Genomic DNA, 21,166 nt, shown 5'->3' on the forward strand with positions numbered 1-21,166 from the left:
CATAGTTCTTCATGGTCCTGATAAAGGGTCTCAGCCTGAGACGTCAACGGTTTATTCCTCTCCATAGGTGCTTTCTGACCTGCTGAGTTCCTCCAGCACTTCTTGTGTTTTATCAATTCATATAGTCATTGGTACGAACTCTTAAAAACTGAGACACCATCACTGACCCCTATGGTACAGCTCAGATGACTGGCAGTGCAAGACAGGCAACATAGCAACAAACTTAAACAGGTCACACTCCCACAAACAACAACGCGGTGATGACCAAATGGTCTGTTACTTATTGAGGTTTCCTGAGCAACAAATATTCGCCAGGGCATTGCAGCAGACCAACAAGAAGTTGTTTTGCTTTTAAGTTCTGGCTTTGTTGCTGAAATTCAGAAAATGTCCATCCACGATAGTGTGTTGTGCTTATGAATGGGTCTTTGCTGCACTGATGAAAGCTCTTTCTACATATCTCTACTAAAGCTGAGGTAGCACTGTATGTGTGAATAACATGAGTAGTATAGCATTTATTATGAAAGTGATTTAATAGACAGAACTTTATTAGGCACAGGGGTACCTAACAAAGTGGCCACTGAGTGTGTTGTTAATTGTCTTCTGCTGCTGTGCTTCAAGGTTTGACCTGTGTGTTCAGAGATGTTCTTCTGCTATAACATGTGATTATTCAGGTTAACGTAACTTTCCTGTCAGACTGAACCAATCTGGACAGTCTCCTCTGACCTCTCTCATTAACAAGGATTTTTTGTCCACAGAATGTTTTGCTCACTGGATGTTTTTGTTGATCGCAACATTTCCTGTAAACTCTAAGTTGTGGGTGAAAATCCCCAGAGATCGACAGTTTCTGAGGTACTCAAACCACCCTGCCTCACACCAACAATCATTCCGTGGTCACATTTCTTCCCAATTCAGATGTTTGGTCTAAACAACAACTGAACCTCTTGACCATGTCTGCATGCTTTTATGCATTGAGTTTCATCCACATGATTGGCTGATTAGAAATTTGCATTAATGAGCAGGTGTACAGGTGTACCTAATAAAGTGATCACTGAGTGTATGTGTGCACAGAAAGCAGTGATTTCCGAGTTGAACATCAGCCATTAAGATACATAGCATTGGTTTCAACAGTGTTAATGGATAAGCGACAACAGTTTGGATGCACAGTGCATTTGTACATGACAGAACACTTTGCAGTGGCAGGCAGGGGGTGGAAGTAAAACTTGACACCATGTAGGATGCAAGGCAAAGTAACTGGCAAAATGCATTATCAAGAAGATCGAATTTTGGAAGGCATTAACTGGAATCAAATGACTACAAAATGAAAATGGCTGAGTGTCACTACTGAAGATAATTTTCAACACAGAATTGAGTAAGAGCATGGAGTGATTTTAAAATGCAAGTCAGAACGATGTTAATTTCCTTGACATTGGGATCCAGGCTGATCTGGAGATGATGGCTCAGAAGGAATTTGAGAAATTATTCATGCTGCAAAGTTCTATGTTGTTAAAATGTATAAAAGATAAAGATGGGGAAGTATATTAAATTGAGAGAATGGAAGTTGGTGTTTTAACCTGTGAGAGGAATTAAATAGAAACAGAAAAGTACCCTGCTTATAGGAAGAAGTATTCTTGGTGAACTGGTACAGCTTAAGGTTAAACAGCACTGTAAACATATATGTGGCACTAGATCAGTCAAAAGAACAGGATAATGCTGAAGACAGAAGGAGACAGTTGTCATCAGAGTCCAGCAGAATGATCTCAGTTCTGCCAGTGTTATGGCATGGAACTTTAATTCACATATGACCTGAATAGTTATTCATTATGAGTTTCTAAGTGCCTTCTAGGCTCAGATGATCATCTTAAACTTCCAGTATAGGGACGTTGAAGGTTCAGCCTCCAGCTCAGAACTTGACATGTCAACTGGAGCATTAAGTTGAATATTATTTACCTACTCCATTGAGTATCTTGTAACAACATGCAATGCGCAGCAGGAATTTCGCCTGGTAATCAGCCCAGGATGTCTCCCTCAGCCACGATCAAATTGTTTAAGGTCCCGTGCTCTTTGCCATAACCAGCTGTTATGCTTCAGAACAAAACGTGGAAGAAATTTGTTCAGGTTGCATGCACTAAGTAGGCAGTATAGAAGCAGCTAAATGGCGAGAGCAGAGGTTGGGTTGAACAAGCTAGAGCTTTTCTCTTTGGAACCAATGAGAATCAGAGGCAAACAAAATGATAAGAGGCATAGATTGAGCGGACAGCCAGAGACTTTTTCCTAGGGCAGAAATGGCTAATTCCACGGGACATAATTTTAATGTGATTGGCAGAAAGTATAGGAGGTTGCCAGAGGTACATTTTTTTACACATAGAGTGGTGTGTGTGTGCAATAGAGGCAGATAAAGTAGATAGTCACATGGATGATTGAAAAATGAGGGGCTAGGTCGGAGGGAAGGGTTAGATTGATCTTAGGGCAGGTTAAAATTATCATTGCAGACTGAAGGGCCTGTACCGTGCTGTGGTGGTCAATGTTCTATTATTGTGGTTTGTTGAGGAGCTAACTCTATTTGCTGCACTTGATCAAACACCAGAGAATGAAGTTCTACTCAGGAACTGTTCCGTATCTAGTAATGTGTTCCACTATCCCCCCAGTAATCATCATAATGGAGAAGTTAATGGGGATCTGTTTGCTCACATAATGGTCACTGAATGTCCTAAGTAATATATCAGCTGAGAAGCATATCAAAATAACTCACAGCTATTTGAAGCTAACAGAAGATCGGCAGATTCACAGATATCTATTTTCATTCTATTCATACAGGTATTTAATAAGGTATTTAAGCTTCAAGGCTGATCAAAACATAATGTTTTGCATTGTAGTATAGCAAAACAGACTATACTGGACAACCTAGCAGAAATAAATCTGAAACTGTGACAAGAAAAACTGTGTTGTCAGTTTATTACTTTTCCTTAGCACGACAGTCCTTGACCAAAAACAAATAAATGCAATTAGCGCAGGCTGCTATAAATTTCTCTGCGTTGCTCAGCAGTCGATAAGGAAAATCTTTAAAATGCTTTTAAGGTTTGTGCATTCTAAGCACATCTGAGCCACTTCTTAGGAGTTCATTCATGGGGACATTTTCCATCTTTGTCTTATTGTAAACTTGTTTTTGTAAAGATCGAGAGGAAAAAGACATTTACAATAAAAGCAGGTTTTAAATTTGTTTTTACAATGGAATTATGGCATGGATTTTATTATATGTCCAAACCTCATCCTATATTTTTGTTAAATCTAGCTGTTCGCTACACCTTCATATTCATCCCCATAAATACAATGATCTTCTTCAATCATTTCTTTGGGTAGTGAGTCTTTGGAGTAAAAAAAGTCTCCCCTGAGGTCCCCACTGGATTTCTTCATGACTCTCCTTTGATTAATATATTTAATTATTTTCTCTGCAGAAGTGGAAGCATTCTCTCAGAATCCATTCTATCAAAGCTCTTCCTTCAGCTATCAACAACCTACAGTACATTCTTTGGAAAAATAAATAATCTGCTTTATCAGACGTCCTTTCAGATGAACAACTTTCTATTTTGCCACTTTTTAATCCACTTGCTAACTTTTTCCCCCACTATCAAGACTTCTCTGTAAACAGGTTGTATTCATACAGCTTCTCTTCTCTCCTAATTTTGAATTATCTCCAAATCTGGTTCCAGAACATTAACTTCCTTCTTCTAAATCATTAATCAGTCCCAACACTGCAGAGCATGACCTCTGTTAAATAGCTTAAGAAGATCCAAATACAAAATATATGCTGGTTTCCTTGTCTAGTTTAGCTGCCTCAGATAAAATTGTTTCACACTCATGAAACCACGGTGCCTTTACTTGACACAAAATGCTGGAGGAACTCAGCAGGCCAGGCAGCATCTAGTCCCTATATTTCTTTTTTGACAGTCCTGCTGAAGGGTCTTTACCTGAAATGTCAACTGTACTCTTTTCCATAGATGCTGCTTGGCCTGCTGAGTTTCTCCAGCATTTTGTGAATGTTGCTTGGACCTCTAGCATCTGCAGATTTGTTCTTGTTTGCCTTTTTTGGAAATTCAGGTTATGAACTTGCAAACGTTCTAGTCTTACCTCCTATGATTTATCATTGATTTCCTCCCACCTTTTTTGAATAAGGGTATTACAGAGGCATTTTGTAATCCTTCGATACGTCTCCTATAGATTTTAAGAAGATTGCAGCTGTACTATTTCTACACCCATTCCTTTTGAGATTTGAGGATACAAACCTTTAGTCCAGAGGACATATTAGCTTACCTAATGCTATTTCTTTAATGATGATGATGATATTTAATCTTATCTGCTATAACCCTATCATTTCAAGGATCAACTTTATTCACCATATACATTTGAACATGTATTAGGAATTTACTGTGGTGTACTTTTAGTATTAATAGGATGTTCATAGTATCTCTTGTGGCAAAGACTAAGGCAAAGTATCTTTGCAATTTTTCTGCAATATCCTAGTTTCCCGTAATCATTTCCTTTGGTACATTCTTCAAATAACTATAACTTCTCTCCTCCTTTGCTGAAGCTCCGTTTTCATAGTTCATGCTAATTTGACCTCACTTTTATTTTTGCCTCCATTACAGGATTTTCATTTAATTTTCAAGTTTACCAGTAACTTTTGCCATCTTGTCCTTCACTTTAATTTCCTCCTTAGTTAGCCATGGTTTGCCCTTTCCTCTCACTCCCTTAGAATCTTTCCTTTCCATCGGGATTGCTACTTCTTTTGCCGCAGGTCATGAATCATCTCCTTAAAATACTTGTCACTGCCTGTCTGCTCTCTTACCTGCTAACAGATTTGCCCAGTACACTTTAGCCAGCTCCATCTTCATTCCATAGTCATTTCAGATTAAAGATCTGAAGATTAGCTTTATTTATCATACACATCAAAACATACAGTAAAATGCATTGTTTGCATCAATGATCAATACAGTTTGAGATGTGCTGTAGGCAGCTTGCAAGTGGCACCATACTTCCAGCACCAGCATAGCATATTCAAAATTACTAGGCCTAACTTGAAAGACATTTTTGGAATGTGAGAGGAAACTAGAGCATCAGGAGGAAACCCATGCAGTCATGGGGGAACTTAAAATGTTACACTACCCACTATAGTACTGTGCAGTCCCTCTTCTCTTATGTGGCTTTAATACAATTATTTCAGAGTCAAGTTTTACACTTTGAAACTGGGATTCAAGTTTTGCACTCTGAAACTGGTTGCTGAATTTCATCATGTTATGATTATCAATTTCTGGGGATACACTATTCTGAAATCATTTATTAAACGTGTCTCTTTATAGATTAAACAAGATCTAAAATAACCAGTTTCCTGGTTGGTTTAGTTCCCATTGCTGTAGAAAACAGAATCAAAATCAGGTTTAATATCACTGGCATATGTTGTGATATTGTTGTTTTGTAGCAGAGGTATATTGCAATATGGAGTAATAAAATCTATAAATTCCAATAAAAGGTATATTAAAATATTAAATAAGTAGTGGAAAATGAGGGAAAACACTGAGGAAGAGTTTGTGGGTTCAATATCCTTTTAAAAATCTGATGGTGGAGGGGAAGAAGCTATTCCTGAAACATTGAGTGTGTATCTTTAGGCTCCTGCACCTCCTTCTTGATGGTAACAATGAGAAGAGGGCCTGTCCTGGGTGATGGAGGTCCTTAATGATGGATGCCGCCTTTTTGAGGCATCACCTCACCTTTTGAAGCTGTCCTGGAGGCTGGGGAGGCTAGTGCCCATGATGGAGCTGGCTGTGTTTACAACTTTCTGCAGCTTTTTCTGATCCTGTGCAGTGGCCCCTTCGTACCAGATGGTGATGCAACCACTTAGAATGCTCTCCACCAACACTAATCTAAACTAATCTAAATGCACTTCTCAAGACATTGTCAAGACATTCCTAAATTTATTAACTTAATCTACATGAAAATTAAGGTAACCTAATAACCAGTGCGCTACTCTACACTCTTGTCCTCCTCCTCCTCCTCCTTATTCTTTCATTTACAGTCTTTGTGATTTCTGCTTTGGGCTTGTACACCACTCCTACCACTATCAACTTTTTGTTACAAGCTTTTATCTCCACCCAAAGGGTTTCTGCACCTTCTAAACCTAAAGTAATTCTCACTTTGAACTTCATTATGTTTTTATTAGCAAACTTACCCGACATCAATTTCCTTCCTACCTATCAAATATCCCTGAACACTGAGTTCCCAGTTTTGATTCCCTTGTAAACGTCTCCATAAGGTCTATCAGAACAAACCAGATTATTTCTACGTGGATCATATGTGCATTTATATATTGAGCTGATCATTTACCATGTCTATACTCCCTCATAATTTTGTATACCTCAAATTTCTCCTCATTTTCCTCCACTCCAGGGAATAAAGTCCTAACTTATTAGTTCCACACTTGCACCACCCTCTCACTGAAGAGGCTCCCACTCAGGTTTTCCCTTAAATATTTCACATTTCACCCTTAACCTATGATCTCTAGATCTAGTATTACTCAACGTCAGTGGGAAAAGCCTGCTTGTATTTACCTTATCCTTACCCCTCAATTTCTCCCTTCATTCTCCTACATCCCAGGTATGTATTCAACCTTTCCCTATACCTCAAAGTTTCAAAGTTCAAAGGAAATTTATTATCGAAGTACTTCAAAGTAAATATAAGAATCAATTAAAGACCACACCGAACTGGACCAAAAAAAACAAATAATGTGCAAAAGAAAAACAAATCTGCAAATTCAAAAAGGAAAAAAAAATAAATACATAATAAATAAATAACCAAATAACATCGAGTACATGAGATGAAGTGCCCTTGAAAGTGAATCCATAGGTTGTGGGAACAGTTTAGTCATGGGATGAGTGAAATTGAGTGGAGTTATCCCCCTTGGTTCAAGAACCTGGTGGTTGTAGGGTATTTACTGTTCCCAGGTCCTCAAGTCACAGCAACATCCTGGTAAATTTTCTTTGTGCTCATTCAATCTTACTGATATCTTTCCTGTAGATAGGTGACCAGGACTACACAGATTACTCTAAATTTGGCCACTCTAGCATCTCATATGACATCAACATAACATCTCAACTCCATGAAATAATCGAATTTCAGCAACATCTTGGAGAACCTCTTCTGCAAGCTCTCCAAAGCTTCCACATTCTTCACTGCAAGAAAAATTGCACACAATACTCCAAATATCCTTGGAGCGATGGAGGATGAGAGGTGACCTGATAGAGGTGTACAAGATATTGAGAGGCATTGCTCATGTGGATAGTCAAAAGCTTTTCCTCAGGGCTGAAATAGCTAGCATGAGAGGGCCTAGTTTTAAGGTGCTTGGAAGTAGGTACAGAGGAGACGTCAGGGGTAAGTTTTTTTTTTATGCAGAGAGTGGTGAGTGCGTGGAATGAGCTGCTGGTGGTGGTGGTGGAGGCGGAAATGATAGGGCCTTTTAAGAGACTCCTGGATGGCTACATGGAGCTTAGAAGAATAGAGGGCTATGAGTAAAGCCTAGGTAGTTCTAAGGTAGGGACATGTTTGGCAGTGTTTTGTGGACCAAAGGGTCTGTATTGTGCTGTATGTTTTCTATGTTTCCATATGGGCTGACCAGAATTTTACACAACTACAATATGGCCTTCCAACTTTCAAATTTAACACCCTAACCACTGAAGGAAAGAATACTGTCAATATTTCACCAGGCATGATGTATCCCTTTTCAAATATATTTATTATATTAGCTATCCGTAGTTCTCTAGTATATTTTAATGCATGGGCATTGTTCCAGTAGACCTAGAATTCTTAGGGTTTGATTTTACATATACATTCATTTTTTTATTTTAAATACATTACATTACTTGTTTTATAATCTGAAGCAATGTCCAGTTATATTATCTCATAAGGACCCAAATGATTTAATAATAATAGTAATAATATTTCTGCCACTCCTGAATCATTGCCCTGGTATTGACCTGTTTATCTCCTGTACTCTCGTAAACCCATCCTTTTTATTTGAATCTTCTTATCTCCCCCTGGTACCCCTCCTTCGTCTCTTTCCTCCATGGTCCAATCACTTCTCCTATCAAATTCATTCTTCTCCAGGTCCTTACCCTTTCCACCCACCTGGTTTCACCTATCAGCTTCTAGCTAGTCCTCCCTCCATCCACTATTCTATCCCCTTTCCTTTCCGGTCCTGATGAAGTGTCTCAGACCAAAACATTCACTTCTTCATTTCTATAGATGCTGCCTGTCCTGCTGAGTTCCTCCAGCATTTTATGTGTGTTGCTTTGTTTTGTTTTGTTATATATGGTTAGTTGGAAGTTTAGTCACCATTGGGAAAATAAAATCAGCCATGGACGATTGATGTCAGCAAGTATTTCAAATAGCAAGTTTTTTAAGGAACTTTTTTTTTGCTTTCAAAAACAATTAGTTGTGAAAGAATCTAAAGGATTTAGAGTTGTGACTTTTGATATTTAATCAATACATACAACAAAAGGTAAGCCTTTTAATATTTTTAGTCTATCTCCTGTGAGTAATACAATTTTTTTTTTAAATAACTGACTGTGACTTAATATTACTCAGAAACAACTCCTATTTATGTAATTGTAGCATAGCCAGTTTTTTTGGCAAATGTTCAAAAATTATAATCAAAAGCTTTGTAAAGTGTACTTGATAAGACCCTCATGGCTGAAAAAGAAAGCTTGCTTCTTTTAAGTGTTCTTGTAGGTCTGCAAAGAATTCCAATTTGTATGATTCCTAAAGACAAAGTAAGATGGGGAGATGGCACTATGAATATAACTTGCCAACTTTTGAACTGTAAGCTTAACAAAACATAGCAGAATCTTGTTTTCGGTGACCCGTGCATATGCTATGTAAGTTTTGCAATGATTTCCTCAGTTTTAGCATATTCCACCAAAACAGTCTATGAATTCAGAAGAACCTCCAGGTCCCAGGAGTTAACTTTGTCCTGCACATTTTATGCATCTATCCTTTTTAAACCTGCATTGCTTGTTCTCTGTAACCTTAGCAATATATTCTGCATTCAGTTTCTCCCCACAACCCCCTTTTGCACTACCTTGTCATACTTAAAAATTGAATGATCTGTCTAGATGGTATGTACCAAAAAGCTTTTTGCTTTATCAATGCATGTAACAGTAAACCAATTACCACTAACCACTACTTTATTGACCAGTAACTTGAATTAAGAAAATTTAAATGAACAGAAGCAGACAGTTTGGCTCTAATGGAATTCTAGTTGGCCTAGAGTGCAATTCCCAGCTGCCACCATTATCTATGGTTTAGGAATCACATCTCGGTACCCTAGAAGATCCCGACAAATGCAAATTCAGATGTGGCTTTGGCTCTCCGTCCTGGCCAATACTTATTAAATATATTTAGAACATTGGAGGACTTCCTGCTTTTTCGAAGCACAAATATGAATCTAATTAAGTTTGCTAAGTACTCAAGTAGTTCCACAGATCCATTTGAACAGAAATTTTTTTTTTACAATATTTATAATCATTATTATTGAAATTCTACTTGACTTATTACCAGTGCTAAGGGAGTAAAACATCAATGAATGGTGGTCCCTGGTTGATGACCCTGTAGCTGACTTAAGGGCACTGCTGAAGGTGCAGCAGACAGCAATGCCAAGCAGGAAACATCATCTTCCTGTAAATCTCATTGGAAATTCTATTTGACTTATTTGTAAATAAATGGCGGGTGCTGAGGGGAGATCTGGTAGAGGCTTCCAAGATTATGAGAGACAGAGAATTTCAGTTTCCCAGGGTTGAAATGTCTAATACCAGAGGGCATGCATTGAAAGGAGGTTGGTTCAAGGGGGAACGTGAGGGGTAAGATTTCTTATTAAGAGAGTTGTGGATGCCTGGAATGCACTGCCTGGTATGGTGGTAGAGGCAAATGCATGAAAGGCTCTTAAAGAGATGTTTGGATAGGCAAATGGATGTAAGGAAGATGGAGGGATAGGGACATGGTTGAGGTAGGGAGAATTAGTGTTGGGTGTTTTCGATTTGCTTTTTAGGTGGTTCAGCACAACATTGTGGGCCAAATGGCCTGTTCCTGTACTGTACTGTTCTAGGTTCTATTTTATGAATCACACTTGATCGTTCAGGAGATGTACAGAAAGACAAGTCTGGAGAATGAATCTGAGCTGAATTTTATTACTATAATTATTCTACAAAAGAGGATGTACTTGATAATGCAGCAGTGTGAATATAGTTTAATTCAAGGCAAACTTCAAACCCAAACTCTGGTTCTGAATTACTGATTAATTCATGGGATTGGATACCTGTGGCAAGGCCAACAATTATTCACTATGCTAAATTGCATGATTTGGGGAAATTGTTACCTTACACTGCCCCAACACAATAGCCACTACTCTACATACCATCCTTACATATCTGGAGAAGGATGCTTATGTGAGAATGCTGCTTTTGGACTACAGTTCAGCATTCAACACCATAATTCCCTCCAGGCTTGACAAGAAGCTCAGAGACCTTGGCCTTGACCCTGCCTTGTGCAGCTGGATCCTGGACTTCCAGTCAGATCGCCAGCAGGTGGTAAGAGTGGGCTCCCTCACCTCCACCCCTCTGACCCTCAACACAGGAGCCCTTCAGGGCTGTATACTGAGCCCCTCCTTTACTCCCTGTATACCCATGACTGTGTCGCCACCCACAGCTGTAATCTGCTAATTAAATTTGCCAACGATACTACATTGATTGTCCTAATCTCAAACAATAACGAGGTGGCCTACAGGGGAGAAGTCATCTCTCTGACACAGTGGTGTCAAGAAAACAACCTCTCCCTCAATGTCACAAAAACAAAGGAGTTGGTTGTGGATTACAGGAGGAATGGAGACGGGCTAATGCCTATTGGCATCAATGCACCTGGGGTTGAGACAGTAAACAGCTTCAAATTCCTCGGCATGCACATCACCGAGGAGCTCACGTGGTCTGTGCACACCAGCTGTGTGGTGAAAAAGGCACAACAGCGCCTCTTTCGCCTCAGACGGTTGAGGAAGTTTGGTATGGGCCCCCAAATCCTAAGAACTTTCTACAGGGGTAGAACTGAGAGCATCCTGACTGGCTGCATCACTGCCTGGTATGGGAACTGTACCTCCCTCAATCGCAGGATTCTGCAGAGAGTGGTGTGGACAGCCCAGAGCATCTGTAGTTGTGAACTTCCCGTGATTCAGGACATTTACAAGGACAGGTGTGTAAAAAGGGCCCATAGGATCATTGGGGACCCGAGTCACCCCAACCACAATCTATTCCAGCTGCTACCATCCGGGAAATGGTACCACGGCATAAACGCCAAGACCAACTGGCTCCGGGTCAGCGTCTTCCACCAGGCCATCAGACTGATTAACCCACCCTGACTTGAGTGTATTCTATGTTACATTGACTGTTCTATTTATTATAAACTATAATAAATTACTATGATTGCACATTGCACATCTAGATGGAGACATAACATAAAGAGTTTTATTCCTCATGTATGCGAAGGATGTAAGAAATAAAGTCAATTCAATTCCCTAAAATGTCATTAAATAGTGGGTAACATACATCAAAGTTGCTGGTGAACGCAGCAGGCCAAGCAGCATCTATAGAAAGAGGTGCAGTCGACGTTTCAGGCCGAGACCCTTCGTCAGGACTAACTGAAGGAAGAGTGAGTAAGGGATTTGAAAGCTGGAGGGGGAGGGGGAGGTCCAAAATGATAGGAGAAGACAGGAGGGGGAGGGATAGAGCCGAGAGCTGGACAGGTGATAGGCAAAAGGGGATACGAGAGGATCATGGGACAGGAGGTCCGGGAAGAAAGACGGGGGGGGGGGTGACCCAGAGGATGGGCAAGAGGTATATTCAGAGGGACAGAGGGAGAAAAAGGAGAGTGAGAGAAAGAATGTGTGCATAAAAATGAGTAACAGATGGGGTACAAGGGGGAGGTGGGGCCTTAGCGGAAGTTAGAGAAGTCGATGTTCATGCCATCAGGTTGGAGGCTACCCAGACGGAATATAAGGTGTTGTTCCTCCAACCTGAGTGTGGCTTCATCTCCACAGTAGAGGAGGCCGTGGACAGACATGTCAGAATGGGAATGGGATGTGGAATTAAAATGTGTGGCCACTGGGAGATCCTACTTTCTCTGGCGGACAGAGCGTAGATGTTCAGCAAAGCGGTCTCCCAGTCTGCGTCGGGTCTCACCAATATACAAAAGGCCACATCGGGAGCACCGGACGCAGTATATCACCCCAGTCGACTCACAGGTGAAGTGATGCCTCATCTGGAAGGACTGTTTGGGGCCCTGAATGGTGGTAAGGGAGGAAGTGTAAGGGCATGTGCAGCACTTGTTCCGCTTACACGGATAAGTGCCAGGAGGGAGATCAGTGGGGAGGGATGGCGGGGACGAATGGACAAGGGAGTTGTGTAGGGAGTGATCCCTGTGGAATGCAGAGGGGGGGGAGGGAAAGATGTGCTTAGTGGTGGGATCCCGTTGGAGGTGGCGGAAGTTACGGAGAATAATATGTTGGACCCGGAGGCTGGTGGGGTGGTAGGTGAGGACCAGGGGAACCCTATTCCTAGTGGGGTGGTGGGAGGATGGAGTGAGAGCAGATGTACGTGAAATGGGGGAGATACGTTTAAGAGCAGAGTTGATAGTGGAGGAAGGGAAGCCCCTTTCTTTAAAAAAGGAAGACATCTCCCTCGTCCTAGAATGAAAAGCCTCATCCTGAGAGCAGATGCGGCGGAGACGGAGGAATTGCGAGAAGGGGATGGCGTTTTTGCAAGAGACAGGGTGAGAAGAGGAATAGTCCAGATAGCTGTGAGAGTCAGTAGGCTTATAGTAGAATATAGTATTAAATAGTGGGTTCTGAGATTGTGATCCAATAATGATGAAGGAGCACAATACATTTCCAACTAGGGATGCTAACAGTACCAATAAACAGAAAGTGACCTTTAAAATTAGTGCCCATTAAAACACAGCAAGCAAAACAAAACAATGTTTAAATTTTTAAACTAACTTTTTATTTACAAGAGAAGTCAATACTGAACAGAATCTATGGACTCACTTTCAAGGACTTGACAACTCACGTTCTCAGAATTATTTATTTACTTATTATTATTGTTTTTTGTACTGGCATAGTACAGGGGTCCCCAACTTGGATTCCATGGACTGACTCCTTGGTTAATGGTAAGGGTCCATTGCATAAACAAGGTTGAGAATCCATGGCAAAGTCTACCCTTCTTTGCCCAATAGGTGCTTGTCAGTCTTTGTGTGTAGTTTTCTGTTGAATTTATTGTGCTTCTGTTTTGTTGTGAATGTCTGTAAGAAAATGACTCTCATGCCGACTTATACATGCTTTGATAATAAATTTACTTTGAATTTTTTACTTTGAGAGGGCTTCAGAAAAAGGAATATTTAGATCTCAGCAATAGGAACTACAAGGTAGTTGACTGAAACTTTCTCAAGGAGTGATTTTCAATAATTATCTTTTAAAACAATTTAAAGAACATGACAATAAAAGCTGAAAAAATAATCTAATGAGGTTTATCTTTCACTAAAGTGAAGAGTTATCCAGACAAGACTCCAAAAAATGCTAACGTTTAAAGTTGACTTCCACATTAATACTTCTAACAGTAGTACACCCGGTCTATTCATTATCTGCATGTTAGGTAAATTAACTGAAGATGTTGGGGTTAAGGTAGAAAAATCCAGTGTGGATAAAAAGGACAAACAAGAGAACCACCCATAAACAATACACATTGGTAGAAATAACCATTATTTATCTTCCACTTGATTTGTTTGTTTATACCAAATAGTATTTCATAACCTGCACTTAATCCATCAAGAGCCATATAGAAGCATGTCTAAAGAATGTATCTATCAGCATTTATACTTAATTTTATTACTGTTAAATTCAACTCTAAATGTATGATATTGATTCAAAATTTTTGGACTATGTTTGTTTCCAGGTATCAGTGTTACTGGATTGAATTTTGAAAACAAATGAATTGGTTAGGAACAAAGAAGTCTATTCGAAAATAATGTTTAAAATATTCATGTACTTCTAACTTGTATCGGTAGTGTAATCTTATTTTATTGTTAATATTGTGTTTAATTAATTTCTAACCTTATAACATGACAAATGCATTGATATTTATGATGAAACTGAATTTACATCCGAAATTTAATATTTCTGAAAATGGTGGTGGATAAGTGAAATCAATTTAGATTTATCCACAGCTAATCTTTAGTTATTTCAATATGTTAAATAAACAGTATGTTAAATAAATTTACAATGAAAATAGGGAACAAAAATATTTATGTGACTGGCTTCATGTTGCTTGTTTTCCGAAGGATTGCATATTTGAGACACAAACTTTTATTATTCCATGTCTGTTACATTTTTAAATTTCGGAAATGTCAACTTAATACTAGCATGTTACTGAATTAATTAACATAAAGTACATTGCCCAGAAGTATATGATCAATGGCGAAGTAATGATGCTGACCGCTTCCACTGGAGTAATCATGCATAAAGCTTCTGCCGGCTCTGTGAGGTGACCTCTCCGTTCCCAAGTGTGCAGTTATCAAGAGGTAGTGTCTTGTTGAGGGGTGAAGCATGGGGGCGGGGGGCATCCATATTGTCAAGGAATAATAATCCCATTGAGATGGATTTCTAATCAGAACTAAGAATTTTGCGACACCCCAAATCAGAAATAAAAAGTACTAACATTTACATAGATTTGTAAACACTTTCTCAGGACCATAGTTAATTTGCCTTTCATGTCAGAAACTTAAGGAGAAAAACATTTAAATAATTATCAACTTAAAGTACACGGAATTTTTAAAGTTGTGTTAGCCTGAAATTCTACTTATTCAGAAATAATGTATTGAATCACTGTGAAACCTGCTATATATGAACTGTTACATATGAAACAGTGAAGTTCATTTCAATTCCTGATTAAGTTTTGATTCTTTTGACAGAGATTGCAACACAGTACGAAGGACCAAGAAGAACTTCTAGATTTCTGCATTTAAATTCACCGGTGTGGTGAACAGAAGCCATGGCCAGTTTCACAGAAGCATGATGGTGAGCAGTGATAAAGATGCCATTTTTACAATAGCAGGTTTAGGGGCAAGAGTCAGAACAATTTTGGTCCAGAGTGAGAGACAGCAGGAATTAAAATAATAGCTTATTCAAATACGCAGCTTGATAGTGCTCCTGGTTTTGCAACACTATTAAACATAAATATAGAAAATTAATATATGTATAAATTACATCTAGTCAATTTCAGGATTAAAGATGAAAAACATCTCATCGGACCCAATATATCTGGAATAAAATGTTGTGCTTGTCTGTCAATGAAAAAAAAAATCTGTTACTAGATTCAATAAGCTGAACTGTGGAGGCCAGCTGGTGTATCAGTTCGGTAGACAGATACACTACAGTGGACAGATTTATCTTCTGAATATCAGGAACCAGAGATAATGGAAGCATTGACTAATAATGAGACACTGGTGTTGAATATTTGTTGTGGTGGCAAATGTGGATTACGTGAGAAAGATGGCATAACTCAATTAGACATTGTCTGGGAATGTACCGCAATAGTTGTAAGACCTTTATAGTTCAGATTACATTTGTGCTGCATGATACAACACATCACAGAATTAACTGACCAAAGAACGGGCCTAGATCTAATAGTCACTAGATGAAGGGGTCCAAAAACACAGTGTAGCTATGAATACATAAATATAAAGCTCCAGCAGAAGAACAAAACAGAACTCTAGAGCTCTAAGAAAATTTACAATTGTCAATGATACAAATTACTATTCTTGAACAGAAAGAATAAGAGACATCAGACCCCAAAGCACTCAGCAATTCAGTTCATATTACTAAATCTTGGTTGATCACTAGAAACACTTCATAGCAAAATAAATAACATGAACTATACAGTATATATTGTGTAATTAAATGTAGAGTATATATATCACTGCATAAAATGGATGGACTTGGAGAAAGAAAATTAGCAAAGTAACAATGACATTTCTAAGAGGGTCAGCATTTAAGAAGTACCAGTTAAAGCAAGAACCATCTTTGCTGAGATCAGCACTCCAACCCCAAAACCATCAGCAATGAACTTAGCATTTCATTTGGCCCCACCTGCAGCCATGTTCACTTTATGCACGACACAGTATCAGAAAACCTTGTCTAAAAGTGTCTAAAAATGTCTAAAAATTTAACAATAATTTGACATCTATTCTGTTTGTGGGTCAACCACGACATGAACATTGTTGTTAGTTTATTTAAAACTATAGAATTTCCTGTATTTCTGCTATTACTATATTTCCTACAGGAATCGACCCTTCTATGAAATAGATAAACATGTAAGAAAATGAATAGTGATATACTTATTACAACGGGTTCGCCAAGATAGCTATTTTCAGATGCACTGCAATATACTAGAAATGCACTGATATTTGTTTCAAGGTAACATCATACCAATGTGATGCGCAGATCACTGGATCAAAGGAAAGTAAACCAGGGTATTTTAGGCATACATTCACAGGGCATACCTCATGTCAAACGTATTCACTGGCTACATTGCAACATGATGAGAATCAGATGCGGGTCCCACAGCAAATCTGAGATGCCCCATGCTTATTGGCGTCAGTGCTAGGTATCCCTCCAGCCATTTGCATTGTCATCGAGCTCTTCCTCTCTCTCTATCTAATCAATACTGTCAACTAACCAACTAACTTAATATTAACAACCAACTTTACACAGTCTCTATTTCAATATAACTCTTACCAGAGAGTTGTCGAAATCAACACCCGGCACATTTTTGGCTCTTTCACGTAAATCCTCTTGGAAATCAGAAAACTTAGGGTCTTCGGGATGCCGGTAGGTAATGATCATCACTGACTGAAGAAAAATAATTATAAATGGTTTAGTTAACGTCCAGAGCAGCGACGGTGGATATAACGATTCCGCCATGACTTATGAAGAATCAAAAATGTTTCGCCACCAGTCTTTTAAACATGCAACACGGCGCAAGAACGAGGAAATCCATATATTGTAAAACGATTACGCTCTTTTTGAGTGCAGTAAAATATGAAGGTGGAGTTCTCTGAATTGCTAGGAGGTTCAATATAAGTGGGTACGAACCATTAGCAATAAAGCGGTAAGACAAACAACAATGGTAAGATAACCTAAAGCAAAGTGAAAATCATTATAAACACGAGACAATCTGCGGATTAAAGATGCTACAAATCCAAAGTAACACGAACACACTCACACACCCACATACACACAATGCTGTCTGAACACAGCAGGCCAGGCAGCGTCGATGGAAAAAAAAGTCTCGATGAAGGGTCTCGGCCCGAAACGTCGACTGTCTACTCTTTTCCATAGATACAGCCTCGCCTGAAGAATTCCTCTTGCATTTTGTGTGGAAGTTATTATTTGTTTAGAATATCCTCGCTATACATTGACGCTCTAAAATGGTTTTTAATAGGCACCATAATCTTGAGATATTAAACAACGGCTAAATTAGGTTGATTAACCATTAAATGGGGGGGGGGGGTGAGACCGGCTCGGTGGTTGAATTAATAACCCTGCCATTTCCTTAATGGCGTTTAGATGTTACAGGTCGCTCGGTGATAGGTAAAAACAGATTGCGACGGCACTTTAAAATGCACTGCTAAACAACGCTTTAACACAGACTAAAAGTTTTACAATCTGCGTGACAGTTCTACCTGCCGGCGTAACGACCTCTAATAGAACGGAGAAGGTATCTGTACACCATGTGTTAAATGAGTTGAAAAAAATTGTGTTTACTTTGAAAACCTCTGGAAAGAGGGGTTCGTTGTTGTGTTTCATTTCCCAGTACTTGGTGGCCTGTCCGGTTGACTTCACTCTGAGACTCTCGCCGAAGAGATCCACATAGAAAAACACGTATTCGCCGTCCGTCAGACCTTCCTTTTGCGCCTGCCACAAAATCTGCCGAAACTTTTCCAAAGGAAGACACCAATACACAACTGAAAAAAGAGATGCGACGCCGCGTAAATCAAAGCGTCATTTGTACACATAACAAAACCCTCATTAAACTAAAACCGATCATTTAACTCTTCAGCACAGCAAAAACTCATAACAGGGGTTATTATTTGATTATTTGTCAAATAGGATGAAGTATTTGAGTTCAGCGATTTTAAATAAAATTGAGGTAATCGCTCAGTAGAAAAATAAACTAAGATTCACATCGCGAGGCATTTCGTGAGCGCTGGGTAATGGGCTGTTTAATGGATCGTTCAAATGCTTTACTTGTTGTCTGTTACAGATACAGGGTTGTGTCAGGCACGATTCATTACTGGAAATGGGTGACTGCGAACTGTAAACGTTGGGTGGTACATCTGTCTGTAGTCTCTATTTTTGGTCCAAAACACTCGCACAATATCTTAATTATATTTCCAATGCAACGCGCTCCGCTCGTAGTGTGCAATTCAAATTATTAAGTTCATTAATCGACCCCCGGAGATTTCTCATATTATCATTATCAAAAAGTTTTCTTTTTCATCGCAAATTTATTAAGCCTTTCCTCAAAGTGTCAACTTCCTAATTGTTTTGGCTAACAGTTTAGTAACTGTGTCTTTGCACGTGGAACACCGGATACCTGTTTCCCACCATGAACGCGTGATATTTTCTGATTCTGAATCGCCAGTGATTTAACAAGTGAAATGTTACACCAACCCCCTTTTTTGCATCCAGCCTTTTAAACCCAGTGTAAACGCTCACATTTTGAAGCTCCTCTGATTCCGTGTCTTTCGGCAGCGGGGGGGGGGGGGGGAGTCATTTCTACTACACTCGTAGAGCAAAAACAAAGTTTCAATCTGATTTAAATGGATTCGGCGAAATATTCCGGACCTCAGGATCACCGGAAATCTATTATCACAGTGGGTTAGGTTTAGTAATTGCAAGAAACAGCTTATTAAAAAGCTATGAAGTAGCGGCGTGAATGGAGAAAACGCAGCCTCAATGGTTAGGATATAAAATATAACATCATTAGCTGACATTATCCCTCTTAAGCACCTACTTTAGGAAAACAGCGAGAATTAGGCGCATTTTTCTCACTTATACTATGATGCGACGCTGCCGCCTAAATAACACCGAACCTCTTTACGGTCACCATGTACATAGAAGGGGTGGGGTCCAGAAACACACTTACTCCGGGCACTGTCTTTAATGAATTGTATAATTTCTATGATATCCGACAGCTGCAGTTCATTGTCCATATGATTTTCGGGTCTCACCGTCATGTTTCGAAATTCTGACTCCAGAGAAGTATAAATCCCTTCCACTGTGAAGTAATATGGACGGTCATCCAATTTTAAATCCCAGTAAACTAGAGCCGCCCTCGAGGTCCAGTTGAAAGTCTCGTGGATGTGTTTGGCAAACTCCCCAAGTTTGGTGTGGCTAGGGCCGGTCCGGATGGTGGTGTTGTATTCTCCCGTCTTGTTGTCAAAGCCGAAAGCCGGTGCACCGCTGGTGACTAAGGGTAGATTCCAGTGGCTGGCGAACCTGGCCACCGCGGCCGTGGCGTACGTGCAGCCGGGTCCCACAAACACATCGGGGTCGCCCGTCATCTTAAACTCTACGGCGTTGAAAGGGGCGGCGTAAGTGGAACACGAGCCGTCCGCTTCGCTGCTCTTGAACTTGTAGGTGAGCTCGTAATCTTTCAGCAGCTCCTTGTCCTGGTTAATCCTCTCTATGGCCATTTGGATGGCGGGACCTACCCTCGGCCAAGCCCAGGGGTAGATGGTGTTGTTGTGAGGCAACAGGATGGCCATATTGATGGTTTTAAGGGCTACTTGCGATCGGCCCGTGTCGGTGACGAAGTAGAATAAAATAAAGAAACATCGCACCTTCATGGTTCGCGCGAATGAACAATATATGGCAAGGAAACCAATCAGTATCTTTAAAAATATCCTTGTTTTCCACGCAGGCATCTGCAAGGGAGAACAAAAAAAGTGCAGTCATGCAACTGAGAAAGAGCAAAAGTGAGGAAATTGACGAAAACCCTTGTTTTACTTACTTGGTCATCAGCACCTCTTATTCCGTTCAAACGGCATTCACCAGTTCTCTACGCGTCTTCATTCTTCGGCTCTGAGCTGTCCCGTTTCTGTGACAATTGATCAGACCTAGTTCATTCATCTTTTTTTCTTGCTCGCCTCCCGATCTACATCGATCGTTTAAGGGGGGAAAGAATCCCTCCCAACCCCAGTCATTACCATAGAGGGCCTCCACTTGGTGCGATCTGCCCTTGGCCAGCACGTCAGCGAGAGGCAACACGTTGGAGTCAAGTGAGACTAAAGCGCCATCTGTCAGTGCAAGCCGACAGCCGCACCGCATCCTCGCCTTTCACTGCCCCGAAACACATTCAGAACTCGCACGCAACCTCCAGGGCTTTATCAAACGGCATGAAATAAATGGATGGCTGGCGAGTACGTTGCCGGCAGCAAACGCGCACGTTACCCGTTATTTGGTACTCCTGCTAAGTTTTGTTAAGTCAGTCGCACTCGAAGATTTTACAATGTTCATTTCTATCAGAAAATTAAGAAAGGGATAGAGAAAGGTGGGGGGGTGGGGGGGTGGGGGGGGCGGGGGCAGGCATTCTGGAACTTGAAGAAAGTTTATCAGGAATGATACAGAATTTTAACACTTTTCTGCTCGGTGGCTTCGCTGCTCTGTCGCATCGTTTGGACGGACCTAATGTGCCAAATCAATAATCAAATAGACGCAAAATGTAACGTTATCAACTTTAACCCGGTCTGCTCAAGAACAGAACACACTCCGCTGGGTTTTTTAAAAGTGTATCTGCTATTATTCCCATCCCGCAAAGCCGAATTAATGTTCAGCCGAAGTTAGGCTTTACTGGGGTCGTAATTTCTCTCCAACTGACTCGTAGTGTTAATCGCGTCGAATAGGGGGAAGATGCAGTCGTGACTTTTTTTAAATCATGTTGCTCGGATTTCCAGCATCTGCAGATTTTCTCTTGTTTGTGATTTTTATCATTTGTGCTGCTTGTTCTGTAAAAGAGTGGGGCAC

At 40.1% G+C, this 21,166-nt stretch overlaps 1 protein-coding gene across 1 annotated transcript in view; it reads right to left on the bottom strand.

Moving 5' to 3' along the window:
- npr2 (natriuretic peptide receptor 2) overlaps positions 1 to 20,514 on the bottom strand; it is a 160,107-nt gene extending 139,593 nt beyond the window's left edge. Inside the window, exons 1-4 of the mRNA XM_063042843.1 lie at positions 20,154 to 20,514; positions 19,287 to 20,067; positions 17,903 to 18,102; positions 16,874 to 16,987 (exon numbers count right to left, since the gene is read on the bottom strand). Coding sequence (XP_062898913.1) covers positions 16,874 to 16,987; positions 17,903 to 18,102; positions 19,287 to 20,067 — 1,095 coding nt within the window. The 5' untranslated portion in view covers positions 20,154 to 20,514. The remainder of the gene's footprint in view (positions 1 to 16,873; positions 16,988 to 17,902; positions 18,103 to 19,286; positions 20,068 to 20,153) is intronic.
- Between the last annotated feature and the right edge of the window lie 652 nt (positions 20,515 to 21,166).

This window comes from Mobula hypostoma, chromosome 3 (assembly GCF_963921235.1).
Source record: "Mobula hypostoma chromosome 3, sMobHyp1.1, whole genome shotgun sequence".
In the NCBI taxonomy this organism is placed as follows: domain Eukaryota; kingdom Metazoa; phylum Chordata; class Chondrichthyes; order Myliobatiformes; family Myliobatidae; genus Mobula; species Mobula hypostoma.